Genomic DNA, 27,861 nt, shown 5'->3' with positions numbered 1-27,861 from the left:
AAGTCGACTTTGACTTATGATGACCCTGTGAATGAGAGACTTCTGGATCACCATTAGCAACAACCTTGCTCGGAGTTTGCAGATTTAGAGCCTTTGGTGACTTGATCAAGTCTATCCATCTATAGTGTGGTCTTCCTCTTCTCTTACTGCCTTTTCCCTTACCAAGCATTATTGACTTCTGTACTGTCTGTCTTCCCATTATGTGGTTGAAGTATAACAGCCTTGGTTTGGTCATCTTGGCTTCTAGGGATAACTCAAGCTTGATTTGCTTTAGTTCCTATTTTTTGTCTTTTTTAGCAGACCTATTGACATTTATTGAAAGGGAAAGGCTTATTTACGTATACATCTTGTACAGTTCCACTCAGTGTTGGGCACAATTCAGTGAACAATGTGTGAATCTCAAGTTTCTGACAGATCTTTCTTGCATATTCATCAGCTGCCTTCTGTAAACTTATCCTTCATTCTGAGTAGCAATGCTGATTAAACACCTGTATCCAGGTTCCTGAATGATACCTGCAACTTGTAGCCTAAAACCGTGGTTTGAATTGTGGAACAGAACATCACTAATGAAATACTTCTGCACTTCCAGAAAGCCAATTGTGTAGTGTAATATGACCTAGCTGCTGTAACTGCCTCCGCCTATGTAATTTTTGACTTTAACTCTCTTCTGACACTGTAACTTTTGTGACTGATCAAACTCTGTTGGCTTAGATAGCTGATAAAAAGAAGCAGAGATGGAGCCTTGCCAGTTTCCCACTTCCTCTTTCCTTATTTCTCTTTCCAGTTCTTACCACAGAGCTGCCCACCATAGTAGTTTAAGGATAATTTCTTATGAGGGGATTTTCCTGCGGAGGAAATTACTATTTTTATTCTACCTTGATGTCATTCCCTTTCATATGAAGGTCCCCTATCTTATTTTTACTTTCTGTGACTGACAAAATAGAGAAGGTTTTACAGGAAATGACAGTATTGTACTATAAAAGAATAGAAAGGCTTATGCACAGGAAATGTAAAGGGAAACTTACACAATATATTTATCATTATGTTCTAGTAGAGATGGATATCATGAGTTAGCTACAGAACTGCTTAAATTTATATCCAAATTACCTAAAATGTTGCTCAAATTCTATTAATACATTTAAAATTCCTGAGATCTAAGGAGTAATATAGCAGTTTCATTTTCTACTTAAGCCAAGCAGTGTAGAGGCAGTCTGAATTGCAAACATCTGACTTAAAAACAACTCATAGTTAAGAATTAGGGTGAGATAACAGGAAGTGAGAGAAATCTACCCCCTGGAAGAGAAATTTACTCCTGGGGAAAAGGTGTCTCAATTTAAGCTTGTTGTTTCCACAACAAGCCATTTTTTTCAAAATCCAATTATCACAGGTGCAGAAAGTGAGGGGAAATCTTCTGAACAGAGACTCAGATAGCAAAATAAGCATTGTAGGGGTGTTAACCATTCCCTTTGCTGTCCAAAGCTCTGTGTGTGTGTGTGTGTGTGTGTGTGTGTGTGTGTGTGTGTGTGTGTGTGTATTGCTGTAGGTACACTTAAAAATGTACCTATTCTGACTTACAAACAAATTCAACTTAAAAAGAAACCTACAGGACCTATCTTGTTCATAACTTGGAGACTACCTGTATATATTTTTTAATTGTGTCAGAAGCGAATTGAGAACATACTGCAAATCGCTTCTGGTGTAAGTGAATTGGCCATCTACAAAGACGTTGCCTGGGGAACACCTGGATATGTTACCAGCTTATCTCCTGTCCCCGCATGGGAAGCTGGGGCTGACAGACAGAAGCTCACCCAGTCTTGCAGATTCAAACCGCCAACCTTCAGGTCAGCAATTCAGTTGGCACAAGGGTTTAACCCATTGTGCCATTGCGGCTCCCCACCTGTATAGTGACAAACTACCATAAAATATGTGTGTTGTTTTATTATGTACTGAACTTGAGCCATTTAAGCTGCTGTTATTTATTTATTTATTTATTTATTTATTTATTTATAACCTCTTTCTCACCAAAAAAAGAGACTCAAAGAAGCTTACAGTAAAACAATATAATTAAAAACATACAAGAATTAAAATAGAATTAATGATATTAAAAATTAAAAAGTAAAACCCTTAAAACCAATTTAAAAAATCTATTCATAGGTAATAATAATAATAAACTTTATTTATACCCCGCCACCATCTCCCCAACGGGGACTCGGGGCAGCTTACATGGGGCCATGCCCAGAACAATACAATATAACAAAATATAATAGAACAACAAATCATAGCACATTAAACAACACAATAAAAGAAAATATACACTACATTAAACAAGATCAAGGTAAAACAACAGAACCCCCAACTTGATCTTAAGTACCCCAGTAATTTTACCTTGCTAGTGAAGTTCTTGTCCATTACTGTTTATTAATCAGTGGTGTGTGTGTGTATGTGTGTGTGTGTGTGTGTGTATATATATATACACCTCGCATATATTGATAGCATATTACTGTTTTGCACTAAATGCATATTAATCAAACTTTGCATAAGCATCTTCTATGTGTCCTAAATGCACAGTTATGCCTGCCCACTTAACAATTACTAAATGGCATTTTGTTGTATTAAAATTGGCAGTTAATAGAAAACTGACAGCAGAAATGTGATTTTTTTGGAAAACATTGTTGGAAGGAGAAAAAGTAAATTAGTTGGATTTTGAATACATGGTAGTCAGGTGTTTGTACAGCTGGTTGGAAAACTATATTTGAAATATTCATCCTTATGAATCTGGAGAAGGTTTCACCTTGAGAAATCACAGAGCTTTATTCTGGACATGGTATTCTTCAACATTTAATCAAAAACTTGGATGATGGAAATGATGGAGTCCCATTCAGATCTGTGTTTGATATAAGGAAGGATGGGACTGCTTATCCCTCAGGAGACAGGAATTAAATTCAAAATGATCTTGAGAGTGTGGGAAATCAGGCTGAAAGTATTGAAATGAGCAGGGAAAATGCCAGGTTCCATATTAATACAAAAAGATCACATCAAACATATAAGTAATGTTTGAGGGACACCTGTTTTGGCAATACTACATATGAGAGGCAAGTCTCTGTTGAACCATATTTTAAAAGGCAGCAAGCAAAGCCAACACAATTTTCAACCGTATCATACCGTATGACCCTTGTATCTGCAGGTGTGGTTTCAATCATTCATGCCTGACAAAAATGTCCTCTCTAGGCATTTTCTAAGTCATCCAGCATCACCCCATGGTATTTTTGGGTTGCAGGTTTTCCATGGATTGCTATATTCTGGTGTTTCCCATATCCATTTGAATTCCAGAAACAAAACCCCCACAAATATGGGAGTCATAATGTATTATTATTCATTATTTTGTTCCTTTGTGTCCTGTAAACAATTGTTTTGAAAGCAGGGTTGGGGAGATATTAGAAAGGTGGTTTATAAGCACTTAGAAAATAAAGTTATGTTTCTCAAATGTCATGTTGGATTACCCCCCACACACCCACACACACATGCACACACATGGTCTTTCATTCTTTTAAAAAAATTGAATGTGGATCAGGAGAATGCTGCATATACTGTATAACAGTGGTTCCCAACCTTTGGACCGCAGCCCACTGGTGGGCTGTGAGACCTAAAATAAGGTTCACGAGACATGCGGCGAAAATCAGCTCTAGATTATTAAATATGGTTTTCTGTGGGCAAGCAGGTGGTGACTACTGGATGGCATATGTTCTGTATCAGAAACTAGAGCTGATGTGGTCTATCCAATGTAATTTTCTGAATCAGCACCCCAAATAACCAAACCGAATCTAAAGTTGACCAAAAACTGATTCATAACCCTTTTGGTACTAATGTTGGAGAGTGGTCCCTGGTCAAAGTGGGCCCTGGTCCACTGGGAAGCACTGCTGTATAGTATGTCTTGTTTCCTGAATGCTGCATATATAGTAAGGCTTTTGACAAATACCTCAACACTATTATTGTTGACATATTGGTAAAATGGAGGTTAGAGGGTGCTACTCATAGGTCGACAACCACCTTCCTTTATTCCAAGGTGCTTAGGATAGCATGCTTTCCTTTCTTCCACTATTTTATACTCACAGCAATCCTATGAATTATGTTAGGCTTAGAGATAATGACTCAAACTGAAAAGTAATTGGTTACTGCAGTAGTTTATTAATGTTTAGGTCAACAGACACTCGTATATAAAATAAATACAATATAAAAGTGCAACAATAGAAATGTGCTACAGAAAATCTGGGAATGATTTCTTGCTGATATTGTAGTAATTTGCTTTGGAGATGCTCTGAACTAGTTTTATCTCATCCAATTAAAATATTATTCCTTACATTTAAAATGTTTAATTGTATTTTATGTGTGTATAATTTTTAATAGGCAAGCTCAATATGCTATTTTTATGTAGTACTTTTATATTGTTGTACTTTTATATTGTTTTGTGAGGGGAGGGGGTTCCACAAAAATGGCCTATGGTGGGAATGGTGTGGGCCTCCTAATGTTGTTGAACAGCTTCTCCCAGCAATCTTCACTATTGCCTATGCTGATTAAGGTGGATGGGAGCTAAACTCCACACAGTTTCCACCCTGGTTTAATATATGACTTCTTATTCATGCTAACTTCCTTATTTTGATAAGAGTGAGCCAAAGTGGTTGTTTGTACTAATTAAGAAAACAATAATTACTTTGTATGTGTTACAATAAAAAGGAAAGGAAATGTAGGAACTATAGTCCTTATGAAAAGGAGATTATACATTTTCAAATCTGTTTCTTCTATTTTTCTTTAAAGTAACTATAGCTTGTCACATGAGAAATCCTGAGAATTCATTACTTCTGGTGGGGAAAACCTATATCATTTTCAGCTGTACCTCCAGCTCCCCAAACAGTATTCCTCTTATTTACTTTTCTTTAAAGAATTCAAGTGAAAACCAGAATTGTGTTCTAAGTACTGGTTTGTGGTGTATGTTTTATGTCAGTTGGTCTGCATTTGGGGAATTGTTTTGCACACAACTATGAATGTGGGAGAAGGAAACTTACAAGATGATTTACTGTATACGTAGTGGCTTGCAGGGATGGTAAAATTGACTACATCTGTACTATGTGCACTGTTTCCAAGTAGGGAACGCTGGCCAGGCCAAAAGGTCTGTTGTCCATATGGAACCCACATCATTCCTTCCCTCTGTTCCCAGGATTGCGTTGGCATAGTTCTAGCTGCAGAAGTGGAAAGCAGAGGGCAGATCTGCCAAATGTAGTCATTTATTTTGTTCTGAATGGGGCCTCTGGTGGCACAGTGTGTTAAAGCGCTGAGCTGCTGAACTTGCGGACCAAAAGGTCCCAGGTTCAAATCCCGGGAGCAAAATGAGCGCCCGCTGTTAGCCCCAACTCCTGCCAACCTAGCAGTTTGGAAACATGCAAATGTGAGTAGATCAATAGGTACCGCTCTGGCGGGAAGGGAACGGCACTCCATGTAGTCATGCCGGCCACATGACTTTGGAGGTGTCTATGGACAATGCTGGCTCTTCGGCTTAGAAATGGGGATGAGCACCAAACCCCCAGAGTCGGTCACGACTGGATTTAACTTCAGGGGAAACCTTTACCTATTTAGTTCTGAAGCAGAAATTAATAAATGATGCACCATGGTTGCACTTAGTCCTTTTGGTATTTAGCTGTTGTGTTTTTCTCCCTAAAATGTTACCTTGATAGCCTTAGCAAAGCAGACCTTCTTGTCACTATTTTTTTTTGAACCTGTTACAAAATATCTTATACCGCTCAGCCTTCTGCATCAGTTCTTGTCTCGGCATTCTCATGATGAAGTTCAAAGTATCCGTTGCCCTTCTTGAATGTCTTTTGCTTTATTGCTTTTTTTTAAAGGTGCAAAACTGTGTTAAAGCTCAGCCTCTGTGATATCTCTCAAATGATGATGGGGTATTTGACCATTGAGTATTAAGCTCCTGTTAACCAAATAAAACAGCATGGAAAGCCAATGTTTATGAAACAATTATAGTTCAGCATTTACATAGTTGTTATATAGCACCATGAGTATAATATCTTACAAAATATATGTGGAAATGACTATGCCCTGAAGGGTTTGCAGTCTAGCATTCAATAAAAAGGAAGAAATGAAAAATAAGAAAAGAAAAGGGGACAGGGAAATAGGGAAACAATCTGAAAGCACATACTATGGATTATACTATGGTGTTCACTGTATTTTAATCTTCTATGATATATATATATATATATATATATATATATATATATATATATATATATGAAATATGTTTTAATATGTGTATTTTATATAATGGTTATGATGACTATGTGTTTTTAGCTATGTTGTAACCCACCTCGAGTGGTCAAGAAATAAGGAAAGACAGGCAAGAAATAAAATAATCATAATAATTTGATATTTATCCTGCTTATATGCCCTTAAGCTTCATTACAGTTTGAATCTCAGTAGTGTATAGAAACAAAGGGCTAGTGCCAAGTAGGTCAGCAAGGCAAAAAGAATGGCGCCTTATGAGAAATGAAACATTAAGATTTTGGGGGCTGGTATTACTAAAGGAGTGAAGTCTGTAGTCAGATACACTTTTGGATGTGAGAGTATAAGTAGGTAAGCCCAGGGGGAGTTTAAAGAAACTTGCCTTTAGCTTCAAGTTCATGAGAAACCAGTCTCCAGGAATCTTCTTTTTCTGTACAATGGACCAATTATTTCAATTGTTTTACTGATACTATCCACTCTCCTTCTCTATATAATCTGTCCTGATATAAATTAAGAATAGTGGGAAATTATTTTGTGAATACAGAAAGCCTGCATCATTTTTTTTTCATTCTTGCAGCAACCGAGTGAGGTAAAGAAGCCAATAGACCTTCAAAAGTTCACATAATGTATTTTGTGTATTTTGGTTGGCCTAATAAAGGTCCCAGGTTCAAACCCCGGGAGCGGCCACTGTTAGCTCCAGCTTCTGCCAACCTAGCAGTTCAAAAACATGCCAATGTGAGTAGATCAATAGGTACCGCTCCGGCGGGAAGGTAACGGCGCTCCATGCAGTCATGCCAGCCACATGACCTTGGAGGTGTCTATGGACAACGCCGGCTCTTCGGTTTAGAAATGGAGATGAGCACCAACCCCCAGAGTCAGACATGACTGGACTTAACGTCAGGGGAAACCTTTACCTTTAATAAAGGTATCACTGTATTGTGAATTTTGGATATTGTTGTACCTAGTTAGGTAAGATAAGCAGGGAATTGGAACTTTGGTACAGACCATGTGTTCAACATTTAAGTGATGTGTCAATGCAAAGGTGAGCTGACAAAAAGAAATTGCATTCAGTTTGTTTCCATATTCAGTGTTATAAATCTGGGAGAGAAAATGTTACTTAAGCGTTAACGCTAAAAAATATTACAATATATTGATTCTTGTTTGAACATTCTAGATTTTCTGGTTGTATGTGGACATTCCAGCCTCTACTGCTATGGACCCCTCCCTTCAATACAGTTGAGAATAGAAGGCATTTTGGATTTTCCTTGCTCAAAGTCCAGGAGAGAGAACTTAACAGAAGCTTGGAAATAGTCTAAGAACAGAAGGGGTAGCTTAGCAACCAAGCAGACTTGCTTCTGAGGAAAGTTTTAGAAGAAATTCCTTCTTATATTAGTATTGCCAAATGTACAAATATATAAAGTTGTATTAGGAGGAAACTGGTATGAAAAGGAAAGACAAGGGAACACAACAAGGATTCAGAAAGAATTATAAATAAAAATTGATAAATTCAATCTGTTATACAGCAGAATTCTGTCTCTCCTTCTGTGCTCTTCTCTCCTTTCTTTAAAATCATGGTACAGTTGATGTATACACAGCGATAGACTAGATTTAAAAAAGCATTCAGGTTCGTGCACTAGAGCATATTCATAATGTCTAGCTCAGGCCTTGAGGAGCCTGTGTTGAAAACCTCACTGTACACATCAGTCTCACCTTCGTTTAGGCAATATCTGTCAGTCTGATATTTCTTGTGATGGGATAGTGGGAAGATTCATGTTACCCTGGGCCCTTTTGGATGAAATATAGGGAATATCTACATGGACACTTAATCCAGAAACGGGGCGGGAGAAAATCTAGGATAACTACCTAATTCACAGAACTGTTTAGGTTCATGCAGGTCAAAGCCATTTAACACATCTTTGAACAAAAGTCACAGGTTGCTCTGGGGTTTCCCCAAGACTTGAAAACAAACCAAGACTTCAGGTCCATGGAAAAAAATTAAGTCAATTCAGAGATGGAACTGGCCACAAGTGCTTACATGACCATCCTATGTTCCCAGGCTCAGGCAACTCTGGGACATGGAATGGCACTTACAACTCCTCTCCTGTTCTTATTGTAGTGGTGACCACTAGATGTGAAATAGATGATGACCATTACTCATCTAGACTTATGTTGACCAGAGTGCAAGAATGATCAGTGAAGGAAGGAGGGAAAGTAGGGGGTGGTTCCTCCTCTGCCACCTCAGCCAATGTCACTCCAGGCAATGAGTGATGACCACTGGTCATTTTGCACCCAGTGTCACTGTTACGAGAACAGGAGGAGATGGTAAGGGTGGCCATCCCCATTAGATGATCAGGATTCCTTCTTGCTCCAGCAGTGGCCCAGGTGCTGGCAGTGAGGGCCATTCTGTGGCCGGTCCAGAGATCAACTCTATATCGGCCCTGGGATATTGTGTCTGTGCAGTTAAAAAGAAAGTTGGGTAGAACATATTTCCTAGATCTGGGACCCTCAGGTCTAGCTACATCTGAGATAAACTGGTCTTGCAAAATCTGCACCTGAGTTTCCTATTGTTTGGAAGATACAGCAACTCAATAGTTAAAGATATGTTGGCTACCCCATAGCCCTAGACCTGAGTGGATATTGTTTCCTGATGTTTTAAAAGGGTTTCCAAGATCAAAGATCTGTTTACCACCTCATGCTAATCCACCGAGAGCAGTTGTCAGGCAGGGAGATTGGAGGCCTGTGGAGACTGGCTGACAGGCACTGTTTAGGAGCAGGGAACAAAAAGGAAGAGGTACTTAAAATGGCAATTTCAAAGACCCATTAACAATAGTGGCAAGGCAAGTACCTTCTTGCAGAATGTATTATGCCCGCTGCTTCCACCAGCCCCTCCCCCCTTTCTCCAAGCATATTCAAAAGGAAGAAACCCATCAAATGGTTTTAGTATATGCCTGAGGCTGTTAAAATATATTTGAACTTTTCAAGGTGATTTCGGCACAGTCTTTGTCTGAAGAGGAATTCTTAGACACCCTTTCCTTCCGATAGCTGCCAACAAGAGGATGAAAAATGTTTATTAGGAACATGAGCAGCAGTTAAAGTCGGATTGTTTTAACAGACTGTAAAATTCAACCACTGTGCTTCATTTTTACAGTCACTAACGAAAGTAACGACAAAAGATACATCATTGCTGTTGATGAGTTGTAAGAAGCAGCTGTAAAATGGGTTACTGTGAGTTTTCCTGGGCTGTATGGCCATATTCCAGAAGCATTATATTCTGAAGTTTTGCCCGCATCTATGGCAGGCATCCTCAGGGGTTGTGAGGTATATTGGAAATTAGGTAAGGGAGATTTATATATCTGTGGAAGGTCTAAGGTGGGAAAAAGAACTCTTGTCTGTTGGAGGCAAGTGTGAATGGTACAATTGGCAACCTTGATTAACATTGAATAGCCTTGCAGCTTCAAGGTCTGTCTGCTTCCTGCCTGGGGGAATCTTTTTTTGGGGAGGAATTAGCTGGCCCTGATTGTTTCCTGTCTGGAATTCTCCCCTTTTTTAGTATTGTTCTTTATTTATTGTCCTGATGTAGAGGTTTTTTAAAAAATAAACTACTGTTGTAAAATGGAAAGGATCAGGATATACTGCAGCCACCTTAAATCTAAAAGAGAAACTGGGGAAAGGGGAGCTGGTGTGGCCTGTTGCTGGTATTGGGATTATTTCTGCCATCTGGGTTTAGTACACAAGGGGCTGGTTTTGATCTTAATTCCAGTAGTTGCAAACCAAAAATAACTTGGTATTATCCAAGGCATAGACATAGTGGATTATGAGGCTTTGAGGGTAAAGCTTGTCGCCCCCCTCCCGCCCACACACACACACACACACTTACCCCTCCTAAATGTAGGACAGATAATAGAATGGTTAAGAGAAAAGAGCAGGGGGTGGGGAATACATCATTGCTTATTTCAGTGCTTAGCTCGGTAAAAAATAAAATGCATTTATCTGCTATCCTGTTGGCAATCTCTCAAAATAATCTCCTTTAAAACAAGAGATTAATAGCCATGCAAATATACCCAGACTGCCTCCCCATCTCACCCTCCTTTCCCTCCAGCCACAAAAACACCCTCCCTCCTGCTCCCCCTTTCCCTGAGCTTCCTCCAGGACAATCGTAATAGAAAATGCTCATTTCCGAGCTCATCCCTCTTCTTTTAAGGCTCTCCGAGCAATTTTGTCGCATGCCTGGCCCACGCCCGACAGTCGTCACTCATTCATAGTGGAAGGGAACTAGCCTGGCTGCCATTTCAGATGTGAGAAAGTAAATTGTCCTCCGGTGCCATTGCTCTTGTGCTTGTGTGTAAAAAAGACGAAAGCTGGTTGCCCCGCCTCTCCTCCCCCCCCTTCCCCGGTCCCTTCTAAATATAGGATAAATAATAAACTACTTGAATGGTTGAGAGAAAAGGTGGGTGGGATAGAGAAGAGATGCATCCTTGCTTGTTTCAGTAAAAAACAAAATGCATTGGACTTTTGCTGCCCTGTGGCTCATTGGGGAAAGAAAGCAGGCAAAAGGAAAGGTTGGGCTGCTGTGAATTTTCCCGGCTGTATGGCCATGTCCCAGAAGCATTCTTTCCTGGTGTTTCACCTGCATCTATGGCAGGCATCCTCAGAGGTTGTGAGATCTGTTGGAATCTAAGCCAGTGAGGTTTATATGTCTGTGGGATGTCCAGGGCGGGAGAAAGAACTCTTGTCTGTTGGAGACAAGTGTGAATGCTGCAATTAATCACTTTAAAAAGCCTTGCAGCTTCAAAGCCAGGCAGCTTCCTGCCTGGGGAAATCCTTTGTTGGGAGGAGTTAGCTGGCCATGATTTTTTCATGTCTGAAATTCCCCTGTTTTCAGAGTGTAGTTCTTTATTTACTGTCCTGGTTTTAGAGGGTTTTTAAAATATTGGTAGCCAGGTTTTGTTCATTTTCATGGTTTCCTCCTTTCTGTTGAAATGGTCCACATGCTTGTGGATTTCAATGGCTTCTCTGTGTAGTCTGACATAGTGGTTGCTAGAATGGCCCAGCATTTCTGTGTTCTCAAATAATATGCTGTGTCCAGGTTGGTTCATATAATAATAGCTGTGCTCAGCCACGCGTTGCTGTGGCTTATGGGAATCATTTGTTGACCAGGTGGAATAGCAGTGAATAGCCTTGCAGCCTTAAAACCTGACCGTTTTCTTTTTATGCAAATTTTTGTTTGGTGAGTTGGAATACAATGGAATAGGCTTGCTGCTTGGAAGGCTGGGTACTTGCGTTCTGGGAGAATGGTTCTGGGAGAATTTCATTGAATAGCTTTGCTGCTTCAAAGCCTGGCCGCTTTCTACCTTGTAGAATTCTTGGTTGGCCAGGTTGAATAGCAACGAATAGCCTCAGTGCAGCAAGTATGAATGCTGCAATTAGTCACCTTGATTAGCATTTAATTGCCTTGTAGCTTCGAAGCCTGGCTGCTTCCTGCCTGGGGGAATCCTTTGTTGGGAGGTGTTAGCTGGCCCTGAATCATAGAATCATAGAATAGTAGAGTTGGAAGAGACCTCATGGGCCATCTAGTCCAACCCCTGGTTGTTTCCTGTCTGGAATTGCCGTGTTATCAGAGTGTTGTTCTTTATTTATTGTCCTTATTTTAGAGATGATATTGTTCTGTTTTATTATACCACAGTAATTTGTATATTTTGTATTTATAATCTTATATTATTTGCTTTGAACTGGATTATATGAGGCCCCTTCTACACAACTGTATGAAATCCACACTGAACTGAATTATATGGCAGTGTGGACTCAAGATAATCCAGTTCAAAGCAAATACTGTGGATTATCTTCCTTGGCATTCTGGTTATATAGTTGTGTGGAAGGGCCCTGAGTCTACACTGCCATACAATACAGTTCAAATAAGATAATCTGTATTTTATAGGCAGTGTGGAAGAGGCCTAAGTTAACCCTGCCTATCATCCCATCCCCCCCCCCCGCCCGCACCATTGTGGCTGAGGGGGTTGCTATGACACAAAGTGGGCGGGGCTTAAAGGGGTAGGGCCTACTCTTTTGACTGGCAGCTGGGGGGGGGATGGCTCTTCCCCGTCCTCTGTAATTTGGACTTTATTTTTCTAGGTTTTTTTTATTTATTTGGATGACTATGTCTTGTGCGACCAAATTTGGTGTGATTTGGTTCAGTGGTTTTGTTGTTTACTCCATGGGGAAAACGCACATTACATTTTTATATATATAGATAATAAGGAGCCCCCGGTGGCACAGTGGCTTAAACCTTGTGCCGGCACGACTGCTGACTTGAAAGTTGGGTTGCTTACCTGAAGGTTGCCGTTTTGAATCCAACCTGGGGAAGTGTGCAGATGAGCTCCCTCTGTCAGTTCCAGCTCCATGAGGGGACATTAGAGAAGCCTCCCACAAGGATGGTAAAAAACATCCAATTCTCTCACACCAGAAGCGACTTGCAGTCTCTCAAGTCACTCCTGACACACACACATATATATTGTATATACATATATAATATTGATATTATAATGTCATACCATATAATACTACTACTAATACTATATAACAATTTGATATGATATAGTACATGTCATATCACTAATAATATTGCAGCATAGTGGTATAGTATAATATAGCAATGTATAATACTGATATTATGCTATGCTAATAATATAATATTTTGTATGTACTGTACATACCGTGTTTCCCCGAAAATAAGACAGTATCTTATATTATTTTTTACTCCCAAAGATGCGCTAGGTCTTATTTTCAGGGGATGTCTTATTTTTCCATGAAGAAGAATTCACATTTATTGTTGAACAAAAAAATGAACATTTATTCTATACTGTACAGTAGTTGTCATCACAAACCAACATAACCAAACCAGACAAACTGTGACTTCTGTCAATAATTTCTTGTTACTACCATTATTTCCATGTACAACTGGTATGTACATTTACCTGCATGCTATGGCGTTTTGTTTGGTGGGTGCCGGGGATGCTTCCAAACAAAAACTTTGCTAGGTCTTACTTTCGGGGGAGGCCTTATATTTAGCAATTCAGCAAAACCGCTACTAGGTCTTATTTTTTGGGGATGTCTTATTTTAGGGGAAACAGGGTATCACTGGTAAGGCTGCTCTGAATCCCCTTAGGGATGAGAAGGGCTGGATATAAATGCCTCAAACACATAAATAAATAAATAAATAAATGCATCAAGTGCTCTGCTATGGCTGACTTCTCTGCTTAGAGTTAGTCTGCAGTGCCTTTCATGTTTCCTATAGCGGCATTTGGAGAGTATGGAAATGAAGGGACATTGTCGAGGAAGGGGAGGAGACGGGGGGGGGGAGAGGAGCGCGCAGGCGCAGTGCGCAGTGGGCGCTTCTCCGCGCCAGATGTGGTGTCCCCGCCCCCTTTTGCGCCTCCTCTTCGTGTGGCCGCGCGAGCCCTTGTGTGTGGATGGACGGGAAGGGAGGGGGGGTATCTTGATGAGTTAGCGCGTTGCTATGGTGAGGAGCCGTGTCACGTGGCCAGCTGGGTGCTGCTCCGGGCTGTTTGACGTCACCGACTACAGAGGGGAGGGGGCGAGGAGGAGGAGACGGAGCGAAGGAGGGAGCCCGCTCTCTCTCTCTGTGTGTGCGTGTGTCTGTCTGTGTCTCCATCGCGCCGCTTCTCTTGCGCGCTTGCAGCCACCGGGGCGAGGAGGGCAGGGCGGCTGGGCTGCTGGCTGCTTCCCCGCACCCCCCTGGGAGCGCTCCAATGCCTGGACCGACCCAAGCGCTGTCCCCAAATGGAGAGAACAACAACGACATCATCCAGGATAACGGCACCACCATCATCCCTTTCAGGAAGCACACGGTGCGAGGGGAGCGCTCCTACAGGTAAAGCCCTGCCTCATCCTCCTCCTCCTCCTCCGCCTACGTGGGGCTGGACACGGGGCATTGCATAACCCAGATAACCTCACATCAATACCAAAAAATAGCGGCTTTTCCCAGCTCCTCCTCTGCTTTGCCTTCAGAAGACATACCTTCCTCCCTTCCATTGTCGGGGCCGCCTTCCCCTCCTCCTCCTCCTCCTTTTCCCTTTCCTTCCCACCCCCTCCTCTGCTGAGAATATTCCAGGCGTTCTGGCTAGGATGTGTTGTGTGTGTGCACATTCAACCACAAACAGCAGTAGCAATAATAATAATGTTGCAATTTCTGTCAAGATGTATGTATATATTTTTTCTTGCGGAGGTGTCATTTGGGGATAGCAAGGGGGGAAGGTGGACGGAGAAGAAAGGCAAAGCCGGGAAGGGGGGGGGGTCTGCTGTTGGAGGATGGAGGAGCCTCGCCTGGGTTTGTGCGGAAGGGAAAATGGACCCCTCCTCGCGACGCCGCCGCCGCAGCCTGGGAGGGAGGGAGGGAGGCGGGGAGGCTCCAAAGGCGCCGGTTGATGGAGCTTTGTCAGGATTGCGCGCCCGGATTGGCGGAAACCCTGACAGCAGAGGTCAAGGTGTCAGGAAGATACTCTAAATCGGTCTCCTCCTTGAAACCCTTCCCTTTGAGCATCCTCAAGGTGGGCTCCTGCTTCCAAGAGCACATCCTGCCTCGCCAAGGTTGGCTTTTGAGGGGACCTGCCTATAGTGACCTTCCTGCCTCCTTTTTGGAAATACTCTCTTAGCACAGAGAAGGATGGCTGCTGTATTTCTGTCACAGCTCTAAGCCTGGTGGCAACATACACATATATACATACATACATACACACACACACATATACATACATACACACACATATACATACACACACACACACATATATTGTTTGCCATTTTTTTACAGTAACATATATTAGAAGATATCCCTGTTGGTAATACTGAACAGTCATGATAGCAAATACTCATACACACACATATTGTTTGCCATTTTTACATTAACATATATCACAATATGTCCCTGTAGGTAATTCTGAACAGTCATGATAGTAAATACTCATACACACACATATTGTTTTCGATTTTTACATTAACATATATCACAATATGTCCCTGTAGGTAATTCTGAACAGTCATGATAGTAAATACGCATACACACACACACACATATATTGCTTTCCATTTTTATATTAACATATATCACAATATGTCCCTGTAGGTTGTACTTAACAGTCATGATAGGAAATACACACACACACACACACACACACACTGTTTTCCATTACCATATATCACAATATGTCCCTGTAGGTAGTACTGAACAGTCATGATAGCAAACACACACACACACACATATATATATACACATAGTTTTCAAATGTTACATTAGCATATATCACAATATGTCACTGTAGATGATACTGAATAATCATGATAAAAAACACACACACACACATATATATATTGCTTTCCATTTTACATTTATATCAATATGCCACACACACACACATATATAGTTTTCCATTTTTAAATTAACGTATCACAATATGTCCCTGTAGGTAGTACTGAACAGTCATGTTAGCAAACACACACACACACACACATATATATTGCTTTCCATTTTTTACATTAACATATATCACAATATGTCCCCATAGAATACTGAACAGTCATGATAGCAGTATAGCTGAAAATACAGGCCGTTTGGAGGGCTCTGCGCTGCAAGAAGGTGAAATGATAGCCAAGCAAAGGTTGTGAGGCACATCCCCTTCCAGGCAACATCCTTCCTTTCTTTCCCATCCCCCTCACAGAGGCATAATTTCGTGGTGTGTGTGTTTCAGAAAAGGCCTTCGTGCTCTGAAGCAAGCTGCAGGAAATGAAACTGTCCTTTAAAACCGTTATAAAAATATTTGGCTCAGCTGCAGCATGCTTTGAAATGTAGAATTAGGACAAAAAAGAGCCAATATGTTTGCTCAGCTGAGTGTTGGGTCGCCTGTGAATATTGCTTTAAAATAGCATTGCTATTTCGTCTGTCCAGTCAAAATTAACCAAGCTCCCCTCGTCTCTCCTTAATTTGAAGTGTTCCGTTATTTTATATATGAAATTCTTGTGCTTCCTTTCCATAGAATAAGAAACACACTTATATCTTCTGTGGTTTTTTTAATGCCTTGCACCAGTTTCATTCATCACCATTGCTTCTTTTCTCTCATCATTGACTATGCTGACTGGGGCTGATGGGAGCTGTAGATGAAAACTATCAGGAGGGCCCCAATTTCCCATCCTTGCATACATAAGAGATCACTTTTAAAGTTATACCAGTTGGAGATAGAAATATGGTATAAAATTGTGAAACCTTAATGCATGTTTTATTGACTTTTTAGAAGTCTTAGTACACAATTTTCTCTATGTTTTAAAAATTCCACTAATCATTTGTCTCTTAGAGAAATTGACATCAAAATGCATCCTTTTAATAAACTCTGGAAATGGGTTGCTATTTAATTTTAGTGTTACCGGTATGCCTTATGGAAGATTATCAGTATATACTTTTTGTTTGTTTGTAAGCTGTTAATCATGTTTTGTTGCACTGATAAGCCACTGCAAGAAAATAAAGTAAACAATAATAGATTGAAAACAACTACTCTGCACATTTTTTGAAAAGACTGTCAAAACTAGTTATAATGCCTCCCCCCATTGTTACAATAAAAGCTATTTCAATTTATAAACATACAAGGTAAACATCTACTTTTTACAAACAACAAGAAGTCATGTGGTATTTAGACCAGAGGTCCTCAAACTCAGGCCCCCAGGACAGATGCAGCCCTCCAAGTTCATTTAACCTAAGCTTTAGATTTAGGGTCACCCTAAGTCTGAAATGACATTTACACTTAGGGTCACCCGAAGTCTGAAATTACATCAAGGCACACTACAACAACAATCCTAATTAACTTGACTATCTCATCAGCCAAAAGCAAGGCCCATATCTATTTATTTATTTAATTTATATACCGCTCTTCTCCCCCATACTGGTAAGTTTATGTTGGTTACAATTGTTCTTCATTTTAAATATTGTATTGTTCTTTCATAATTTTTTGCAGTACAAATAAGACATATGAAGTCCAGCCTCTCTCCCCAGCAGTCTGAGGGACCATGAACCGGTCCTCTGCTTTAAAGGACCCCTGGTTTAGACTGACTGATCTTAAAAGTATTATAGGGCTCTTTGTTGTTTCACCTGCAGCAGAACAACATGACGAGCTCCTTTCAAAGCCAGTGTGTATAGAATCATCTTGCTAGTCATTGTGGGGTAGAATGTGATTACTATGCGTAATTCATTCTAGTACTCCAGTTTAAATATGCCCTGACCATACTTATTTGCCAGTGCAAGATGGCAGGAGGTTGGACTGGAAGGCCCATGTGGTCTCTTCCAACTCTATGATTCTAGGATCCTCTTTCTCAAAACTATTTACATTATACGATGGTCACTTTTGCTTTATCTTCTTGGTGGTGGTTTCAAAATATTTTGTAGTTACATATTACAGAACTATCTAGACCTGGATGATAGGTTTAATATTCTTAACTTTGACACAAATACCAAATATCCTCATGTATACATCAACCTGATGTATAAGTCGAGGGCAGGTTTTGGGTCCAAAATTATGTATTTTGATATGACCTATGGATAAGTCATATCCATGGGTGGCTCAGCGGGTTAAACCACTGAGCTGCTGTACTGGCTGACCAAATGTCGGCAGTTCGAATCCAGGGAGCAGAATGAGTGCCCACTGCTAGCCTCAGTTTCTGCCAACCTAAAAAAGGTAAAGGTTTTCCCCTTACATTAAGTCCAGTCGTGACCGACTCTGGGGGTTGGCCATTTCTAAGCTGAAGAGCCAGCGTTGTCCGTAGACACCTCCAAGGTCATGTGACCGGCATGACTGCATGGAGCGCTGTTACCTTCCCGCCAGAGCGGTACCTATTTATCTACTCACATTTGCATGTTTTTGAACTGTTAGGTTGGCAGGAGCTGGGGCTAACAGCGGGTGCTCATTCCGCTCCCAGGATTTGAACCTGGGACCTTTCGGTATGCAAGTTCAGCAGCTCAGCGCTTTAACACACTGCGCCACCACCGGGGGCCCCTCTGCCAACCTAGCAGTTTGAAAACATGCAAATGTGAGTAGATCAAGAGGTACCACTCCAGTGGGAAGGTAATAGCACTATATGCAGTCATGCCGGCCACATGACCTTGGAGCTGTCTATGGACAATGCTGGCTCTTTAGCTTAGAAATGGAGATGAGCACCAGCCCTCAGAGCCAGACACGACTAGACTTAATATCAGGGGAAACTCTTTACAAAGGTATGGATAAGTCAAGAGTCATTCTTCAGAGAGGGAAAATCATCAATGCCAACTTTTTTTCATGTCAGAAGTGACTTGAGAAACTGCAAGTCACTTCTGGTGTTAGCGAATTGACTGTTTGCAAGGACCTTGCCCAGGGGACACCTGGATATTTTACCAATCTATGGGAAGCTTCTCTCATGTCCCCCCATGGGAAGCTGGAGCTGACAGATGGGAGTTCACTCTGCTCTCTGGATTCGAATTGCCAACCTTTTGGTCAGCAGTCCTACCAGCACAAAGGTTTAACTCTTTGCGCCACCGGGGGCTCCTACCAATGCCAACTCAAGAGGCTGTTAGTACTATTTTCCTACCCAGGCATTCAAAAGGCCAGAAGCTGTGCCATAATGGAAAGAGCAGAGGGTATTGCTGCTTCGTTTAGGTTCTCCTGGGATGGACTAAACTCTCCTACTTCATCACTCCACTCAGAGAGGGGGATGGTTCCTTTTTAAATTACGTTACAGTTAAGGTACTCTACTGTGGATATATCAACTCAGGTTTATTGGGGTTTTTTTACTAAAATTTCTAGACTTATACATAAGTGTATAGGGTAGTTATACCCACATTTTGGTTGTGCAATTGGGCCTGACTTCCCCACTCCTTCCCACTGGCTCCTGGAAGTGCTATGCCAAAGCTGGAGCTGTGATGAAGAAAAAGATCCTTCAAAATGAACTAGAGGCACTGTGTGTAAATGGAGCCCTTCTGTCCACAAAAGGATTTTTTGGATCCAGTCCTCTATGATTTTGTATAACTAATTTCATGAGATACTCCTTCTCCTTTCCAATCTATTTAGGGTGAAAATGAATAAGTTAAAAACTGCAAAACCCAAATCCACGAGTAATCCAAAGTGTGGGATCTGAAAGTGGTAGATCAGCGAGTTCATATTTCACCATGGTGCATTCTTAGCAGCCACCATGAAATTGTCATTACTTCTTTTGGTCTCATTCTCTGAACCATGCCAAGATCAACTGAGATGGAAGCCTATATATGAAAGTGAACAAATAAAGTAGTAATTTATGATATTGTAGGATGCCAACTGGGATTATGCTATATTAGTTCCTGTATACTGACTTCCAAAAGAAAATCTGTACTCCAGTATGTTTTATGCAACTATCATGCAATTCTTGAAGTTACATTAGTTATTTTAAAATGAATCTTCTGTATATGTTTTGCATAGAAATTGAGTCTGATGGGGCTTACTGCCAGATAAGTCTCTATAAGGTTATTGCTTACATCACACACTTGACTTGAATTACATTGATGCAAATAAATCTTTCATAAAGTCACAGATTTTTCAAGAAAGGGGGACTCTCATTGAAAGAGGCAAATTATTTAAATTATTTTCAGTTTTTAAAAAAATGTGTTGTCGAAAGCTTTCATGGCTGGAATCACTGGGTTGCTGCAAGTTTTCCGGGCTGTATGGCCATGTTCCAAAAGCATTCTCTCCTGACATTTTGCCCACATCTCTGGCAGGCATCCCCAGAGGTTGTGAGGTTTAAAAAATGCTTTTCTGGTACTATTGTGTTTACTGACTGGTTAAAACACATTGGTTTTCAACTAAACAGAGCTGTAGGAATAAAGCCAAAATGTTAGTCATGGGTCTTTTGAATTACAGGATGTAAGTTTGCATAGAGAACTTTAAAATAATTCTCAATCTTATAGTTCCATCAACTTGTGGTGGGCTTATATGACACCAGAGATGGCATTTTGCCCCTCAGAACCCACCAAGATCTGTTTCTCTCTCACATACATACAGTCACACCTCATTATCACTGAAATCTGGCAATGGCAAAAAAAACCCCTAACATTTGCATTACCCTTTAAGAACAAAATCTGCAAGAGTGTGGTCCTTGCTTCAAAACACAGTTGTACTTTTAGGAAAATACTTGGGGTTTGACACACGCTTCTGAACCTTGTTCTAGAAGGGAACTGTTTTGCTTCAGTAGCAATTTTGAAACTGAGGGTGATGGCACTGCAAAGGTACATGCAGCCCATTGCTATGTGTTGCCCATTTCTGAGCTAAAATCCTATCTTCACCAATCTAAAATACTGATTATATTGTTTTAGAACAGAATTCCTCTGAATAGACCTCCACAGAATGGCAGGAAATCTCTGTTGAAGTTATAGCTTGGAAGCCCAGGTATAAGCTGTGTTCTTACATGCTACCTTTCTCCCTGTGGCTGCAAATTAGATTTTCCATGTAGTACTAACTATAGTTTGCTGTGACTTCTGTAGTCATCTTAGAATCTACTTGGTTTCTTGTTTGAAGGGCAAAACCATCTATGGTTTGTCCATTCATAGCAAGCTATATTTATTACTAGACAAGAAACACAACTGTTGTCCAAGAAAGGGGAAGTGACAGCTTGGAGACTGTCTAATCAAGAGTTTGTTCTTACTGCTTGTACATTCTGAACAAATATGTAAATAAAATGGCTTTTCGGATTTTTATTTTTTTAGCAGCTAACAATACAGTTTCCTAACATCTTTTCAGTGACAATTTTTATCTTGTCTCAGAAAAAAATGCTTTAAAATTAACTCTTGGGGTACTCACAACAAATGTGTTGAACTGAAAAACAGATTATGAACAAGCATTATGTGATTTATTTAAATGACATTGCCCACATGTTTTAAAACTGGAAGATAATGTGACACATTTCTTTACCTTTGGGAAATTAAAAAACATGTCTTATTCCTATTGGTAAGATAATGCCTTTTTATTGAGTTATCATCCATTGACACAATCCTTAAAGATAGAACCCATTATCTAGGTTGAAGAAATTCAGTTTCCCTGGCAATTCCAGTTTTGTATTGTAAAGTTTAATCTGGCAACCATTTTATATAGTATCAGATTAGGAAAGTCTGCTTTGACTAGAGTTTATGGATAAAATGTGTTCTCTTAAGCAGGGTGCATAAATAGACATGGGCCAGTAAACCAAGGGAATATTTGGACTTGGCACAAAACCATGACCCTCCTCCTAAGTCTTCTTCTAGCACCTTAAAGGCTGTTCCTTTCTCCATGTGTCTGCCCTTGTGAGATAGAAACAGTCCTTTCATTGAGCCCTCTGGCATGCATTTCTCTCATATGAACAGGGGTGTGGAAAATGAAGAAACCACATAAGTCAGTTTGGTAGAACTCCTGATTTGCTTGTGGGGCCTGAAGCCAATGTGAACTTCATGGACATTGTTCTCCTTTAATACTGCATTTGACTCTGGTTCTTCCTCAAATCTGAATTTGCATTTCAATTATTTTCTTTCACATACTTGAAATGAAGTAGTATCATTTTGGGATGGTTATGCCCAACATGTAGCTTGTATTCAAATTAATTTGGAATCCTCATCACACACAGACTTCATTACCTTTTTTAAAGCTCTTAGATAGCTTTGCTAGTTCTTAAATTGCTTTCAATTCTTTGAAATGCTTAAATAACACACACATTACTTTTCTCCAGCTGCATTTCGAAGTGGTACATTAAAGAACTTTTGTAATTTAAGCTTTTTAAAATGTTAAAATATTCAGAAGGCCTGCAAAATTGAATGGTAGTTTTAAAAACATGCTGGTTTTATTGAAATTTGGCATTCAAAATCCAAACATTTCTTCAGATTTGCACTGTCACATATGATTTTTTCACAACTTGCTAAAATGTGATTGAATGAAATTAATACTGAATTAGAAATTAGAAATGAATATTGAAATCTGTGAAAGAATTGTGTGTGGTATAACATTTTGTTGTTAATGTTTAAATACAGCACCAAAAATACATTAAAATAGCTACAATATTGAAGGAATGTTTTTCATTGCAGACCTGTATTATGAATTTATAGGTTAATACAAGCTCCAGATTCACAAGGTCACATCCAATGATGTGTTTGAGGTAATGTCAGAACATTCTTTTTCTTCCTCTGTAGCCATGTGCAATGCAATCTCACTCTTTTCTAGCTTTCAGGAGTATGATTTTTGGGGGGGGGGATAGAGGAAGCTACCGGAGGGGAACTTGTCTCAGTACAACATGCACAAATGACACATCTGAAAACTCTTAGGAGAAGAACACGAAAATAAGCTGACTAAGGCCCTTTTTTAATGAGCCAGTTAGAGAGTGGCAGTGACTTCCCAGCTAGCTTCAAGGAGTCAAACATGCCACATTAGTGTGGCTTATATTTGGAAGAGAAGTACATTCATATGGACTTTTCCTTAGTGTACAGGAAGAAAAATGTCTTGTGTTTTATTTATATAAGAGAAGGCTTATTGATTTTTGAGAAATATACTCAGCTGGTATTGATAATGTTATATAGCCTTTCCAACCATTAAAAGAGTAGAAAGCTTTTACGGGAGGAGGAAATTACATTTTTTTTCTGGCCCCAGGACAATTCCATAGAGTCATATTGCATTTTAGGCTTAAGGGGCTCAACAGGACTGCCTGAATCTTATTTAAAAATACTGATGTCAGCAGAGCTTAGAAAAGTTACTTCTTTTGGCTATAACTCCCAGAATCTGCCAGCCAACGTGCTCTGTATGCTCCAATGATAAACTGCCATGTTGGTTCTTCAAATAAGTCATTACATGATTACAGTAGGTTAGGAAATACAAGAATGATGTAGATGCTGTAGTCAGAAAACAAGTAGGAGTCTTCTCTTTACCTTCCTATATAATCTTTTAACAACTAATGTTATTTCTGATTTCAACTGGAGATGTCAAGATTTCTGCATACTTTACATCAGCAGTGATCAGTGTAATGGTAAATTCCAGCTACCTATACCTATAAGATAAGGATTTGTTGTTCTCTGCCATCCAAGTTATTGCTAACTTACATAATCCCTAAAGTGAGCCCAAGACAGGGTTTTCTTGGCAAGATATTATGTTTGCCAATGCCTTCCTCTAAGGCCAAAAGAGCATGACTTGCACAGGGTCACCCAGTGGGTTTCCATGGCCAAGTGTACATTCAAATTCCTGCCTCTCAGAATCCTAGTCTAGGGGTCCTCAAACCTTTTAAGCAGAGGGCCAATTCACATTCCCTCAGATTGTTGGGGGGCCAGACTATAGTTTGGGGAAAAAACCATGAACACATTCCTATGCACATTGCACATATCTTATCTGTAGTGAAGAAACACGTGACAGGACAATACAATATTTAAAATGAAACCCCATTTTAACCAGCATAAACTTACCAATATTTCAATGGGAAATGTGTTAGTCAAGTTAATTAGGATTTTTGTTCTTGTGTACTTTCAAGTTGCTTCAGACGTAGGGTGACACAAATGACTCAATTTTCATAATTCAGGGTGGGGGGCAGAAAATTACTTTGTAGGACTGCATCCGGCCTGCAGGCCTTTGGTTGGGGGGCCTCTGTCTTAGTCCAATGTTCAAACCACTCATCTATAATGGCTCTCAGATGAGGCTTGCACACAGTTATTTTAATTATGTCAGAACAATTTTTTAAAGTAATCATGTCATTCAGGAAGAATTTGGAAGTCCTTGGCAGTGCACAGTTTTAGTGCTGAACCAAAAGTAAGTCTTGTGGGTTCTCTATTTCCAGCTTCTTGGCAGGAGGGAGCAGGGTTCTTCACAAGCTGATATTTTTAGACCAGCTTTCTCTAATGTGTGTTCCAGCTCCCATCAGCCACAATTAGGATGGCCAAGGATCGTAGTTGTAGTATAAGATATTTGGAAGTTGGGGAAAACTAATATAGATCATCTTCATGCTACGTTCAAAAAGGTTTTGCAGTTCTAGATACTCAAAGCCAGATCTGTGCCGTCGCGCCTGGGGCTGTACTCTTAGGAAAAGAGGCATGGACGTGACATCTTTCCCCAGGGGATTGCTTCTTGCCCTCCTTTAGGGAAACTGGAACTCCCAAGGACCAAAACATTGTAGATAACTCAAAACTGGGTTTATTGTTCACTAAGGGGGTAAAAGAAAATATACATTACAGTCTTCGATTGTTTAAGTCCATGAAGCTTGTCCAGATCCCTCTTTCTCTGGCTGTAAATGCCGGAGCAAACTCAGCCTCAGTCCAATGACCTATATCTGAAGACAAGAGTCTTCCTCTGTTGCCAAAGGACTGATGTGAAGGCGCTTGAGACTCCTCAACGTTGTTCAGGTTGGCCCTGAACATGAAGTGTGAGTCCCAAGGGTAAGAACCTCAGAATTGGTGCTGAGAGGTAACTTTTAAAGAGCTTTCAGAGCCAAGCCTCTCTTTCACGTCCATCCGATAGAGAGCTTGCTGGTGGAATGAAAAGAAGGAAACACAGTCCTACTCCAGGAAGAGGTGGAGCCAAACAGTTTTGCTGAGTGAGCAATATAACAGGTACAAACAACATTGATTGACAGATATAAATAACCAATCCAACTACATTTACAGGGTAAGGGCAAAATCAGGCATGATACAACAATTCAAATCTTGCAACTTATAGTTCAACATATAGATGGCGCCACTCGTGCCGTCACAAGATCTATATCTAGAACAGTGTGGTCCAACCTTTAGTTACTCAAGGGCCAATCAGACTTTAGTATAGGAATGTGAGGGACAGAGACATTCCAGAAAGAAAATGAATTACCGTATATACTCGAGTATAAGCCGACCCCAATATAAGCCGAGGCACCTAATTTTACCACAAAAACTGGGAAAACTTATTGACTCGAGTATAAGACGAGGGTGGGAAATGCAGCAGCTACAGGTCAAATTCAAAAATAAAAATAGATATTAATAAAATTGCATTATTTGAGGCATCAGTAGGTTAAATGTTTTTGAATATTTATATAAAACTGTAATTTAAGATAATAATAAGACTTTAATAAGATAAGACTGTCCAACTCTGATGAATTGGTGGGCCTCATGTGGCCTGCGGGCCGCAGGTTGGACCACATGGATCTAGAACAACAATTAATGCAGCTTCCTTATCACCCTCCAGAAAAAAAGTGTGCCTATTTGCAGTCATTGCCTAGACCTTCAAGCTGCAGAACTGGTCTTTCGGGGAGGAGTGTGGTATCACCCAGAATAAATTATATCCACAACGTTAACATTTCTTCTTCCTCAGGTCAGGATGATCATTTTTTTCTCTAAGACTATTCTAACAAACAGCAAATAAAAGTAAATTGATATATGAATCCCAAGTGGGGGCTCACACACCCCAGTCTAGCCTAACAATTTTTTTTATTTCTCATGTCATAATCCTCATATATGGAATTAATGACATCATGAAAGAGCAACCTTCTTTTTCTATAACTCACTCACAATATCAAACATACACAGAGGAAAAACAAATAAGCAAACAAAAACCCTAAAGCAAAATAATATTGAGAACACCCTACTAGCATGACAGAAGTGACTACGGATTGCATGCTGTCCATTCCAATTGCTATTAATATTTTGTTCTATTTGATTGTTCTATTTGATTTTACGTACAAGTTGAACATCTATTCTATTCAATTTGTCATCTATCCACTCCTTTGTGCTTCACGCAAATCTACCTTTTGCCAAAATATACAGTCCTGTGCATTTCTTTTTGTTTTCTGACTGAATAGCTTAACCATTAGTTCGTCCCATCGAGTATTAGGTCTGCCCAATGGCCGCTTGTGGTCTCTTGGTATCCAGTTCGTTAGTCACCATGTCCATCGGTTGTCTTTTTTTCATGCTATATGCCCTGCCCATCTTCTTTTTGCCTCATAGATCTCATTGACCACATCGCGTACCCCAGTTCTTTGACGCAGCTCTTTATTGCTGACTTTATCTCTTATTGTGGAGCCTCCGGTGGCCTAGGGGATAAAAGCCTTGTGACTTGAAGGTTGGGTTGCTGACCTGAAGGCTGCCAGGTTCGAATCCCACCCGGGGAGAGTGCGGATGAGCTCCCTCTATCAGCTCCAGCTCCATGCGGGGACATGAGAGAAGCCTCCCACAAGGATGGTAAAACATCAAAACATCCGGGCGTCCCCTGGGCAACATCCTTGCAGATGGCCAATTCTATCACTCCAGAAGCAACTCCGGTTGCTCCTGACACGAAAAAAAAAATCTCTTACTGTCATGCCACACATCCTTCTTTCCATTGCTCTCTGAAACACCACCAATTTTTCCTCCTCTAACTTTGTTGTTGCCCATGTTTCAGATGCATGTAACATTGCCGGTAGAACATTTTGGAATACCAAATACCAAAACTGAACATCATTTATTCAAAATTTGAAATACTCCTTAATCCATAATTATCCACATGGGTCACTGAGATAATGACACCATTGCTTCAATGTATACAGGCTTTGTTTCATGCATAAAATTGTGTGTACAAAGTGTACATGAAGCGTACATGAATTTTGTGACTTCGTTCCTTTCTCCAAAAATCTCATTAGGGTCATATGTGGAAATACAGGTATTTCAAGCCAAATCCAAAAAATCCAAAATACTTAAAAGCTCAAGCATTTTGGTTAAGGGATACTTAATCTGTATTATAGATCAGGCACCCATGCTCTGCCCTGAATACAAATGCTTCAGGAAACTATGGTCCCATCTATACTGTCATATAATGCAGTTTCAGAATGCAGTTTAACTGCATTGAACTAGATTATATGAGTCTATATTGCCATATAATGCAGTTCAATGCAGTTAAAATGCATTCTGAAACTGCATTATATGGCAGTGTTGATGGGGCTATACTTTTTTCACAAAATTACAGCGAGCTGATGGCACAGGAGGTGGCATTATCTACACAAAATTTTCCCCCATCTGCGACAGTATTGCTTTTTAAAATATTTTAATATATAGTGGTAAGCATTCTTGATCAAACTAAGTTGAGCATCACAGCTCTCCAGCCCATGTCTGAGGTCTCCAAAGTGCTTGTCTTGATCACATGGAAATGGAAACATTAATGAGTGATAGGAGGATTAAGGATGCAGTATTTATAGGATATCCTGCAATAGTGCTTAGAAGACTGTCCCATTTAGGATTTAGGCTCAATTCTAGACTTGCATTCGTTACAATATTAATATTCATGGTAGCTCTTGTTTGAAGAAGCAACATGCAGAATGGAACCTCCAATAATAAAACTTGAATCTTCATAGAAGTAGATTGTTTAGGGTTGATAACACTTCAGTTTCAAATTAACTGTTAATCACATATAATACCCAAATCCTAAGCATGTTATTTAGGATTAATCCCAACTTCTTTCTTTCGAGTATTCCTTAAAATGCCATATGGATTGATGATGCTATATTAATAAGAATGACTTCCAAGCATGTGTGCTTCAGACAAGTATGTTCTCTTCTGTTCCATTTAAAAGTCCCTGAAATTGAGAG

General features: G+C 40.1%; 1 protein-coding gene across 3 annotated transcripts in view; it reads left to right on the top strand.

The window, feature by feature from the left end:
* The window catches only part of mapre2 (microtubule associated protein RP/EB family member 2), a 123,726-nt gene that overhangs the window by 42,982 nt on the left and 52,883 nt on the right, over positions 1-27,861 (top strand). Inside the window, exon 1 of one of the 3 annotated variants that reach the window (XM_062979356.1) lies at positions 13,863-14,170. The exons of 1 other annotated variant lie outside the window; for it this stretch is intronic. In XM_062979356.1, coding sequence (XP_062835426.1) covers positions 14,049-14,170 — 122 coding nt within the window. In that variant the 5' untranslated portion in view covers positions 13,863-14,048. Of the gene's footprint in view, positions 1-13,862; positions 14,171-27,861 lie in introns of those variants that run through there. One more of the 3 variants, XM_062979357.1, reaches the window with a different exon arrangement.

Source organism: Anolis carolinensis, chromosome 4 (genome assembly GCF_035594765.1).
Source record: "Anolis carolinensis isolate JA03-04 chromosome 4, rAnoCar3.1.pri, whole genome shotgun sequence".
Taxonomy (NCBI): Eukaryota; Metazoa; Chordata; class Lepidosauria; order Squamata; family Dactyloidae; genus Anolis; species Anolis carolinensis.
The sequence above is the reverse complement of the archived record's forward strand: the minus strand, read 5'-3'. Positions and strand labels throughout refer to the sequence as shown.